The sequence below is a fragment of the Girardinichthys multiradiatus genome, chromosome 4, assembly GCF_021462225.1.
Source record: "Girardinichthys multiradiatus isolate DD_20200921_A chromosome 4, DD_fGirMul_XY1, whole genome shotgun sequence".
Classification (NCBI taxonomy): Eukaryota; Metazoa; Chordata; class Actinopteri; order Cyprinodontiformes; family Goodeidae; genus Girardinichthys; species Girardinichthys multiradiatus.
Window position 1 is genome coordinate 31724251 of NC_061797.1, and position 11657 is coordinate 31735907.

An 11657-nucleotide genomic window follows, 5' to 3' on the forward strand; every position below is an offset into this window, starting at 1 on the left:
TCCCTGATGTGGGGAAAACAGTAAAGGTGGACTCATCAGAGAATAATACATGTTTTACCTTGTCCACATCCCAAGATTTGCGCTCCTTGCACCATTGAAACCAACGTTTGGCATGAGTGACCAAAGGTTTGGCTATAGCAGCCCGGCCGTGTATATTCACCCTGTGGAGCTCCTGACGGACAGTTCTGGTGGAAACAGGAGAGTTGAGGTGCACATTTAATTCTGCCGTGATTTGGGCAGCCATGGTTTTATGTTTTTTGGATACAATCCGGGTTAGCACCCGAACATCCCTTTCAGACAGCTTCCTCTTGCGTCCACAGTTAATCCTGTTGGATGTGGTTCATCCTTCTTGGTGGTATGCTGACATTACCCTGGATACCGTGGCTCTTGATACATCACAAAGACTTGCTGTCTTGGTCACAGATGCACCAGCAAGACGTGCACCAACAATTTGTCCTCTTTTGAACTCTGGTATGTCACTCAAATGTTGTGTGCATTTCAATATTTTGAGCAAAACTGTGCTCTTACCCTGCTAATTGAACCTTCACACTCTGCTCTTACTGGTGCAATGTGCAATCAATGAAGACTGGCTACCAGGCTGGTCCAATTTAGCCATGAAACCTCCCACACTAAAATGACAGGTGTTTCAGTTTCATTGTCCAACCCCTGTACATAACCTCTTAAACTTCTGACTGTTCAATTTTTCCCTATCAAAAATTTAAAGAAGCAAGAATATTCTGTATATTTCTCAGATTAATATTTAATTTACATCAATTAAACTAATTACACTAACATGTATTTCCTAATTATTTAATTAGGTAAAAAGAAACAAAAGCACAGATAAAGATAAAAACAAAAATACTAAGAGGAAGTCTACAGGCTACTCTGCAACCTACTACTATGGCTAAGCGGGGGAGATTTTATGAACAGAGAATATAACATAAATGTAATCTATGTTCATCAAAGTCTAACACTTAGCAAAGGTTTACTGGTCATTCTGGGTTTTAAAGAAAATAGTTTCATCTCCCAACCCCAACAGTGGTTGTGCCCACAGGTCACTCCTAAAAGGGCAAGAGTTGCTGGTCTCTCCAGGTACTGGCTCTATAAACGTCCAGCAGCTCCTCGCTTTGGGTCCGGAATCGAGTAACGCACATAAAGACATTTACTCCTGATTAAAAACACGTCCAAATTTTTACACAAATTAGATTGAAATAGTAAAACGGTTCAGTGCAAACAAATCACAGCCAAATCTAGCAGTTTTACTATTTTGTGCAGGTAGAACATCTTGTTTATTCTGGTTCTTGAAAGCATTGCAGGTTTCTGCCACATTTTTTAAATCATTTAGAGTTTAAAACATATTATTCTGTTAATTAAAGAATCTAATTCACTTCAGAGTTTCTGACATTATTCCATTTTAAAGTTAATTAATTGTGGATTATTTTAAGATTTCAGAATGGTTATGTAAGCAACAAAGATCATTCATAGAAAATATACTTTTATTGGCAAAGATTCACAACACACTGAAGTCATAAAAAATAAAAACATACTTTGAAGATCCAAGAGTGTGGGATAAAAGCTTAAGACTAATCTAAAAGATCCAACAAGGACATTTTAAAGGGCATTGAATCAGAGCAGTTAAAGTAAGTTAAAGGTCAGATAGGTTGTGTTTTGTTAGCAATGTGTACAATATTTTACAACTAAGTTGTTTTTACTTTGTTCACAAAAACATACAATATTTTTTAAAACCCCTGAATATTCTGCCAAATATAGTTTATCTCATCTAGTGTTTGCTGTTAGCAGTCAGTAGCCCTGAGACACTACACAGCTGCCTTCTGACCGTACTAAACTGTAAAAAGAAATAAATTGTATGGTTTAACTTTTAGTCTATTCCTAATTTGGTCAACATTACATAGAAGCAGTTGTGTTATAAAATCACGAAGGGGTTAGGTAATAAAGTGTCGTGTGAGCTAAAAACAAAGCAGACTAAAGTTATTAAGAACAGAGTGAAAAAAGTGAATGTTGAACATGAGTTTTTGAGGCTGACCACGACTTGAGGAAACATTAGGAAAAGGCTGTTTCACACCTGCTTGATTAACACCTAACAAGGCATTTTTAGGTCAAAACAACATTAATAAGGCATGTCAGTGTGTTATAGATGTTTCTCCTCCTTTCATTATAAATGTTATGCAGGCTGATTCTGTTGGAGCTTAAAATAAGAACAAAGTAGGTTTTTCTGGTAAGGGGACAAGGTACTAACAGTCTGCTCAAGATTACTTCTTTTCATAATGGTTGATGATTGTACTGCAACAAAAATGCCCTATATTCTGAATACATTCTTCAACCAATGCTACAATGATAAAACACTTCTTGTTTATAGAAACTACATTTTTCTACTTTTACTCTTAAAATCTGGATTGGTTTAGGAATGTATTTAAATTAGTTTTACCCATCAGGCCAGCAATTTACAAAAGGATCCAGTTCCTCCCAAGACATCCATGGTATTGCCTCCCATTTGCCTGCTAATAAATCTGTAACATTTTGAATGAATGTGTGATGAATCTGCTTGTATGTCTTACTAATCTCACATTCCCTCCTCCAGTGGTTCAAAGGGATTTGGTTAAATGCCAATGTCCACAGAGGCATCTGTGCTGAAATGCAAAGCAAAGCCTTTCACTACACTTAGTGCTTTCCATTTCTAATAGGCACGGCTTCCCATTAAAATTACTCAATAACTATGTCACTAACCACTTGTCCCTTTTGTTTTTGGACATTAAACATCTAAAATCTGGTCGGATCAAGCGAAAAAGGGCTTTAAATCTTTAATATCTGCAGCATCTGATTTCAGAAAGGAAGCTTAATGTTACACAATCAAGAACTGTTTTTAGAGATATATTCTTTTAATTTCATTTTTTAAAATAAGAATTAAATTATTATTCTCCCAGGTACTGAGATAAAATTTGAAAAGTTTGAAAACTACTGGGATTTATATTTAAACACAGTAGGAAAGTTTTAAGCAAGAATATAAAATTGGCAAAAGCTAAAGAAAAATCCTAGTCCTAAAGTTGATGTGCGTTTTGTGTAGAAAGTTAAGTCATTCATGCTCTTCTGCTTTTTATTAAGTGTCAGAAGAATCTGTCTGATGATGTCAACCAGTAGAGGAGTGGTTTAAAGGCAAAGGAAGTGTCTTCAGACCTTCGAGTCTGGATTATGTCAAAGTATAAATTTGGGGAAAGATACAAAAACCTTTCAGCAGCACTAAAGCACTGAGGTGTCCATTCTTTGGAGAAACAAAATACTCTGCACTGATAAAAGCAAAACAGTCAGTTTGGGTCAGTTTTGTCTAATACTGACCAAGAGCAGTGTCCTTGAGTCCTAAAAATGCCAACTTTTACTAAAGTGATAGGCCAGGGTTGATGCAGGTGTTGAGATATTTTGTTTGTTGTCATTTATTCACCCACAAAAAGGAAGGCAACTTATTACACTTTCTTTTTCAATTATGTTCTTAAGTCCTTGGGATCTTCTGCAGTAGTTCTGTGTGATGCTATGTGATTCACGACAGCTCTGTGCAGAGCAGCCTGCTGTAATATACGGTGTCCCAGTAAATCAGCCAGTCTGCTGCCCTTTCTCAACCAGCAGCAGTGCCAAGCCCTTCATCTGCCATCAGCCTCCGCCAAACAGGGGAACAAAAGAACGCAGAGGCTCAAAGGTACAGAGGGAAACATGGAGATAACCCATCGCACAATAACAATATTCCCTGATTGCACCAAACTATACATGGGATAATGCAAGGCAGATGGTACATGATGCTAATTAGGAGCCTTTCCTATCTTTACATCGATGTGTAGTAGAACTGCTGTCCGCTTTGTATATAGTCGTGTGGAAGATAAAATGCCTCCTGCTTTGACTTTTTACAACAGAAACTAACAGAGCCATGGGAGTGACATATAGCCAGAACGATAACATATGTCCTTAGACTCTCTGAATGATTGCCAACACAATTTTTTTATCATTTGATCATCTTGTTTATTCAGTGTTTCCCTTTCTTGCACTCAAATTTTTCCACAATGTTGAACAGAAGCCACATTGTCTTCCTCTCAAAACAAGTGTGTCCTATAAAGCAAAATAAACAGATAAAATAAAATGTGTATTTTAGGCACATCTTTTTATGAAAAAAGTATTGTTGGGCGTTATATTAACTTCTCAGTTTGAAAAGTCTTCACTAAGACAAATGTTTAAGCCTCCAGCGAATGCCAAATCAAACCCGCACAGCTGAATTCAAACCTGTGGGGGAAAAGGGGAAAAATCACAGACATACACAAGAGCCAGCACATACATCTCAATCAATAAGCTGAAACCAGCAAAACTAAACATTAAAACATCTTCAGGCAGGCAGGTCATCTGAGTGAGTAATGATTTTCTTGTTTTACTTGAACTTTAACTTTCTTGTGAGCCCTGAAATGTCTTATCTTCACATGGGAAAGGAAAAGCGAAACAGTAATGCTCTGCACAAACTCAGAAAAAAGCCCAGGCAGAGGTTTTAAAAGGAGACAAACCACAGAGCATGTCACAAACCACTTGATGCATTAACTGTCAATTCACAAGTAAGAAAGAGTAAAAAGTCCAGCTTGGCAGGGAAACAACTACTTCCAGTGAATCTCTGGACAGAAAGTGTTGATTTGCAACAACTCAGAGATGTTTTAAACCGAGTGATCTATGAGGTCATTCCCCGCCAAAGCTGTCAGCATTCATCAGAAACTGCAAGGTTCTGGTTATAAGAAATGGGCAGCCCCAACATCAGAGGAAGTTAGATAGCTTTCTCTGCTTCAAGTCGTCAAGCTGTTACTGAGCCTTATTCGGCCAACTTTGTGTGCGAGTAAGCCGTGTAAGGTGCAAATCAGTTTAACATCATTCATCCATTTTCTATACCCGCTTCTTCCATACAGGCTCGCTGGGGAGCTGGTGCCTATCTCCACCTCTACGGGCGAGGGACCGAGTTCACCTTGGATAGGTCGCAAGCCCATTGCACAGTAACACGAGACACACAGGACAAACAACCATGCATAAACCCATTCGCACCTAAGGGCAATTTAGAGAGACCAATAGGGGGGATATTCCTACCTCATAGCTCCAGTGGCTTGTTTTCACCAAGATGTAAGCAACTACTGTTCAATAGCTGCAACAGCAACCATTTTTTTACCGCACAAAACAAATTATGCAATGCAAACCAAAGTACAGGGGTTGGACAATGAAACTGAAACACCAGTCATTTTAGTGTGGGAGGTTTCATGGCTAAATTGGACCAGCCTGGTAGCCAGTCTTCATTGATTGCACATTGCACCAGTAAGAGCAGAGTGTTAAGGTTCAATTAGCAGGGTAAGAGCACAGTTTTGCTCAAAATATTGAAATGCACACAACATTATGGGTGACATACCAGAGTTCAAAAGAGGACAAATTGTTGGTGCACATCTTGCTGGCGCATCTGTGACCAAGACAGCATGTCTTTGTGATATATCAAGAGCCACGGTATCCAGGGTAATGTCAGCATACCACCAAGAAGGACGAACCACATCCAACAGGATTAACTGTGGACGCAAGAGGAAGCTGTCTGAAAGGGATGTTCGGGTGCTAACCTGGATTGTATCCAAAAAACATAAAACCACGGCTGCCCAAATCACGGCAGAATTAAATGTGCACCTCAACTCTCCTGTTTCCACCAAAACTGTCCGTTGGGAGCTCCACAGGATCATTATACACGGCCGGGCTGCTATAGCCAAACCTTTGGTCACTCATGCCAATGCCAAACGTCGGTTTCAATGGTGCAAGGAGCGCAAATCTTGGGCTGTGGACAATGTGAAACATGTATTATTCTCTGATGAGTCCACCTTTACTGTTTTCCCCACATCCAGGAGAGTTACGGTGTGGAGAAGACCCAAAGACGCGTACCACCCAGACTGTTGCATGCCCAGAGTGAAGCATGGGGGTGGATCAGTGATGGTTTGGGCTGCCATATCATGGCATTTCCTTGGCCCAATACTTGTGCTAGATGGGCGCGTCACTGCCAAGGACTACTGAACCATTCTTGAGGACCATGTGCATCTAATGGTTCAAACATTGTATCCTGAAGGCGGTGCCGTGTATCAGGATGACAATGCACCAATACACACAGCAAGACTGGTGAAAGATTGGTTTGATGAACATGAAAGTGAAGTTGAACATCTCCCATGGCCTGCGCAGTCACCAGATCTAAATATTATTGAGCCACTTTGGGTTGTTTTGGAGGAGCGAGTCAGGAAACGTTTTCCTCCACCAGTATCACGTAGTGACCTGGTCACTATCCTGCAAGAAGAATGGCTTAAAATCCCTCTGACCACTGTGCAGGACTTGTATATGTCATTCCCAAGATGAATTGACGCTGTATTGGCCGCAAAAGGAGGCCCTACACCATACTAATAAATGATTGTGGTCTAAAACCAGGTGTTTCAGTTTCATTGTCCAACCCCTGTATGTGAAAAGCTTTAATGTATTTGTGTTTGACGAACAAACCATGTAAAGAAGGTTTTAATGTTTTAATTTGCACTATAATGCCAAAAGTGTTGGGTCTCCCCTCCAAATAAATGAATTTAGGTGTTCCAACCTCTTCAGTGAGCACATGTGTATGAAATCAAGCACCTAAGCAGTTTCTAAAAAAAGTTAGGAATGAATGGATCGTTTTCAGGAGCTCACAGAAATCCACCCTTGCAGTAAGTACATCGTGACATTTCCTCACTACTAAATATTCCACAGTCAGCTGTTAGAGCCATAATAACTGAACCACGAAGTTGTGGGCCATGATTAGTCAAAGAGTGGTGTTAGGGGATGATGAGAAGCATCTTGTGCATAGGTTGCTAACTTTCTGCAGAGTTGATAACTATAGACCTCCAAACTTCATGCAACCTTCAGATTAGCTTAGGAACAGTTCACAGAGAGCTTCATGGAAAGAGTTTTCATGGCCAAGCAGCTGCATCCAAGCCTTACAGCACTAAGCACAATGCAAAGTGTTGGGTGCAGTGGTGTAAAGCATGCTGGGACTGGACTCTCAAGCAGTAGACGTGTTCTCTGTAAAGCTTAATCATGCCTCTCTGTTTGACAATCCAGTGCAAGACAGGTTTTGGCGGATGCAAAAAACTTGCTGCCTGTATTGTGTCATGTGTGATGGTTGGTGCAGAGCTGTGTGGGGCTGTTTTTTAGGGGTTGGGCTTGGCACTTTTTGTGAAAGGAACTCTTAATCCAGCAGCATGTCTATACATTTTGGACAGTTCCATGCTCCTGACTTCATGGGAACAGTTGGGGGGTGGGTCCTCCAGTGTCAACAGAACTGCGCACCAGCACACAAAGCACAGACCATAAGGACATGAATAAATGACTTTGGTGTGAAGAATTTGACTGATCTGCACAGAGTCCGTACCTCAACATAGCATAACTGTTATGGGATGAATTAGAGCAAAGACAAGCCTTCTCATCACTGCCTGACCTCACAAATGCGCTCCTGGAAGAATAGACAATAATTATCATAAACCTACATCTAAACCTTGCACACAACCTTCACAGAAGAGCTAAAGCTGTTATAACTGCAAAGGGTGGCCCTATAAAAGTATTTGTAATAAGAATCGGATGTCATCAAAGTTCATCAGTTTATAAAGGCAAGTGACAGAAACCATTGGAAAAATAGATTATATTTAATGTAGTTAAACTAATCTTGCAATTTCCTAAAGTATTTAGGCATCACCTTACAGCATTTGCAATTTTGGATGTTTATGATTAGATCTACAAGCTCTGCTTTCCTGGACAGTTTCATTCCTCTCTTCAAGGGAGGCTCTTCAGTCTTTACCGGACTGGATAAAGCATCTGTGAGCTGCCCCCTTCACACTTTTCTGTAGATGTTTAAGCCTGGTGTTTTTTCATCAGATCAGAAGGTAAATGTTTAGGTAAATGTATATTCTTTCTTCGGTTTTAGTCGCTGTACAGTTACTTACAGGCATGGCATTTTAATACTTTTTTTGAGAATGGCTTAAATTCTCAAAAAAACAGTACCTGGAAAAAAAACTTGAAACTGAGATGAGGAGGAGTTCAAGTAACTTGGTGATGAGTGATGGTAGGATGGAGCATGAGGAGGACAGAAGGACTACGGCCTTGCCTTCAATTAGGTGGGTAGTAATGTGAGCGCTGCTATGCTCTTTAGTTGTAAATGATAAACTTACCTGTTGCTTTTCTAGTTAAACTAACCACAAAAAGCTATTTCACACTTGAGCCACATTCATCCAGCCAGACTCACAAGTGCACACAGATACACTGACATGCAGATTGGTAGGCAACATGGAGGTAGGCATTCTGCCCAAGGTGCCCAGAATGCTGCTCCTCTGCATCAAAAATAGTCAGTTAAGGTGGTTTGGCCATTTCTTGAGGAGCACAACCCATTGGGAGGAGTCCCACCCAGGACAGACCCAGAACTCCATGGAGGGAATATATTTACCTTTTAGCCTGGGAACACATGTAATATAATACAAGTGGCAAAAAAGAGACCAAATATGAGTTGCAAAGAAAAACATAGAATATGTAGGAAAATCTTAGGTTTTGAGTACCTTCTCGTTTTTTCACCGGTAGACCTAGACTACCTGGCACACTTCAAGAAATGGATCTGTTACAGATCCACGAGAAACAAAAAATAAAAAAAGATTCTCAATGAGTCCTGATTTAATTAAATTTTTCAACTAAAGGAAATGTTTTTGTGTGCTTCTTGATGATGGCTTTGTTTTTCATCAACGTGAAAATTTCAATAATGCCTTTTTTTTTATTTGTTGCACAGACTCATACATCCTTGAATCTGAGTTAGGTGAATATAAAAAGGGCTTGTATGCTACTGTCACCAAATATTTAGCAGCTCAGGTGATGCTGCACTTGTGTTTAAGAATGGATGTGCTGACTGCAAGGAGGAGGAAGAGAAGGAAGTGGGAGGAGGAGGAGACTGTGCTACTGTAGCAGTGCTTCAGCAAGAGGTGAGTCTACAGCCCCGACAACACAGTGTGCAGCCCAGAGAAGGGTAAGAGAGCCACTGTTTGCTTAGCACCTGCAAACGAGCATCTTGTTTCGTTCTCCTTTCAGCTGTGGCTGCACACAGAGACCTTCAGGCCATCTGTGCTGAAGTGGCAGAAAGAATTGCATGAGCAAGGTGGAATACTGCCAAATCAGTGCACATGCACAGAGGAATTGTCTTTCACAGGAAAATATTTGCATAAAATGCTTAAGGATGAAGGGCAACAAAGTCTGCCTGACTTACCTCAGCTGTCTTGCGTGCTCAGTGAGACAAACAAACCCACTAAGGGCTTCAGTATGTGTGTCATTAGTGATGTCCCAGATGCTCTGAAAACAGACTCTGTAAACCCTGTAAATACACTGCCTTTCCAGAATAACTCTCTGCAGCTTATTACAAACAATGATACTGCCTAATAACCCCTGTAGTGGAAATGTAACTTCAATGGAAGTGGAACAAAAGTACAATGAGGTGGTGAAGTTGGACTGGGGTACAGTGATGAGGCTGAAATGGTTCTTACTGAGTGCAGCTTCTGGAGCTCTGTGCAGTGCAATCAGATCAGTGAGACAAAGGAGTTAAATGGCTGCAGGCGCAGGTGTAGGAGAGCTAGGCAGAATCAGAACCGAATCACCACAATCTGAAATATTATGTCATGTCTGTGTCGTTAGGATATTTTACCCAGCCAATAGGTCAGTCAGTGGCTGGAATAATTTTCAATGCAACAGCATCTTACAGCGTCTACTGAGATAGTTACATGGTAGAAGTTTTTTTTCTTTTTCTTTCCTATATAAAAAAATAATTTACCAAGCTATTCATCCAGTCGCAGCTCCATCCGCACATCCAGGGAATCATGCACCCTGCAGTAGATTACAAAACGCTGCCTGTGTAAAACAAAAGATCCATTTTCCACCCAGTATGCTCTTTTTTTCACCCCTTCACAGTAGATGGCCCATGCAGGGCAGGTTTAATGCAGAAATACGTTAGTGCAACAGATCAGCATGTGCCTCTGCGTGTTAGAGCGCATAGCTCGGCGGCGAGCTTACCCTCTGCGGCCACAGCGCACCGGACAAGGAGTGAAAGCAGAGCCACAGACAGCAGGCTGTTTTCGAGCATCCCCGCTGCTCCGACTCGCAATCCGCTCCTCAAACACCTCCTCCCCCTGTCTCCTCCGGCTATCCTCCTGCGCGGCGAGCATCCATCATCGGCGTCTCCCCCGCAGGCTCCCGGTACTTCGGGATGACCCACCCGCCCATCACTCCTCAAACCGGTAGCCATATCCGGTGGATAAGTTGCTGAAGTTTCGCTCGTAAATAATACATTGGATCAATCCTCGTGCGTGAACGGGGGGAGACACGGCCGTCACTGGGTCACGTCGTGTGTCCAGGGCTGAATAGATGGACTGGGGGGGAGGGGGAGACACGGCGTTGGGGGAAATTAAGGAATGCGCCCTTATCGCTCCGCTGCGTTTGGTCCACCCATCATCACCGTGTGGCGCAGAGTGGCGCTCTCACTTTCCCCAAAGGTTTGACATTTAGCCGCTGGAGGTGAAGTTGGTCCTTCAGACCTGCTGCTGATGGACGACGGTCACTGAGCTGCGTGCAGGGGACATTAAGTCACCGATGTAAGCATGTTTCCACGGAGCTGGGTAAGCGAGTGGATCATTTAGGTCGGCCACTCTTCTGGTCAGGCTGGAACAAAATAGCATCTGTATAAGGTCAATGCTGACCTGTCTGAAGTGCGCCCTCTGCTGGCTGTGTGTGAATTAAACAGCCAATTTATTTATTCACTGATTTCATTAATGGCCTCGTTCATTTATACAGTGAACCACTGACACAAAAGCCACATTTCTAGTAAAGAGGGCATTTTACAGTTTAGCTACTGTTAAACTTAAAGTTTACTGTTGGCATAATGAGAAGGTTCATATCACTGGCTGCTGTACCTCTTCAACTCCACAAGATGGCACCCTTTTGCCACGACGCGAGGTGCTTAAGTAATTTTGAAATAAAATTATTCTTTCTAAATACAAATATTACTACCACTTATTACAACTAATATTTTTTTCAAACAATTTATAATATTTACTAATATTACTACGATTGTATTGTATAAATAATAATTACTAATCAATGTCCAGGGATAGGGGACATTATAATAATTATAGTAATTAGTATTATTAATCATATATCTTTAATGCCATAATTTCAAACAATATTATTTTGAAAATAAGATAATACATTACTAACATTAGAAAGATTACTAACATTGTATACAAATAGAATTATGTGAATATTATTAAAGTACAATAATTTTAATTAGAAATTATTGCATATAGTTACCAAAGCTATCTGTTTTTGAGTCTTTCTTAAAATCCAAAGTAATTCACTTTGCTGGTGAAATCCTACTTCAAGTTTTATTAAAGCACTTGTACAGTGCTTTCTTGAGGGTTTAGTTCTAAACACTCATCCATGTGTACCTGTCTAAACTAAAAGTATACTTTGTAGATATTTTGATTCTTAACAAGGATAGAAATGCACTTCTCTGCCTCATCATACAAAAACAATTTAAATATATGAACAATTATATGATTTGT

The 11657-nt window shown here is 40.7% G+C and overlaps 1 protein-coding gene across 2 annotated transcripts in view; it reads right to left on the reverse strand.

Annotated features, from left to right (window-relative positions):
• kiaa1549lb (KIAA1549-like b) overlaps nucleotides 1-10823 on the reverse strand; it is an 85555-nt gene extending 74732 nt beyond the window's left edge. The window contains exon 1 of one of the 2 annotated variants that reach the window (XM_047362214.1): nucleotides 10111-10823. In XM_047362214.1, coding sequence (XP_047218170.1) covers nucleotides 10111-10342 — 232 coding nt within the window. In that variant the 5' untranslated portion in view covers nucleotides 10343-10823. The remainder of the gene's footprint in view (nucleotides 1-10110) is intronic. The other variant, XM_047362213.1, reaches the window with a different exon arrangement.
• Nucleotides 10824-11657: the final 834 nt, after the last annotated feature.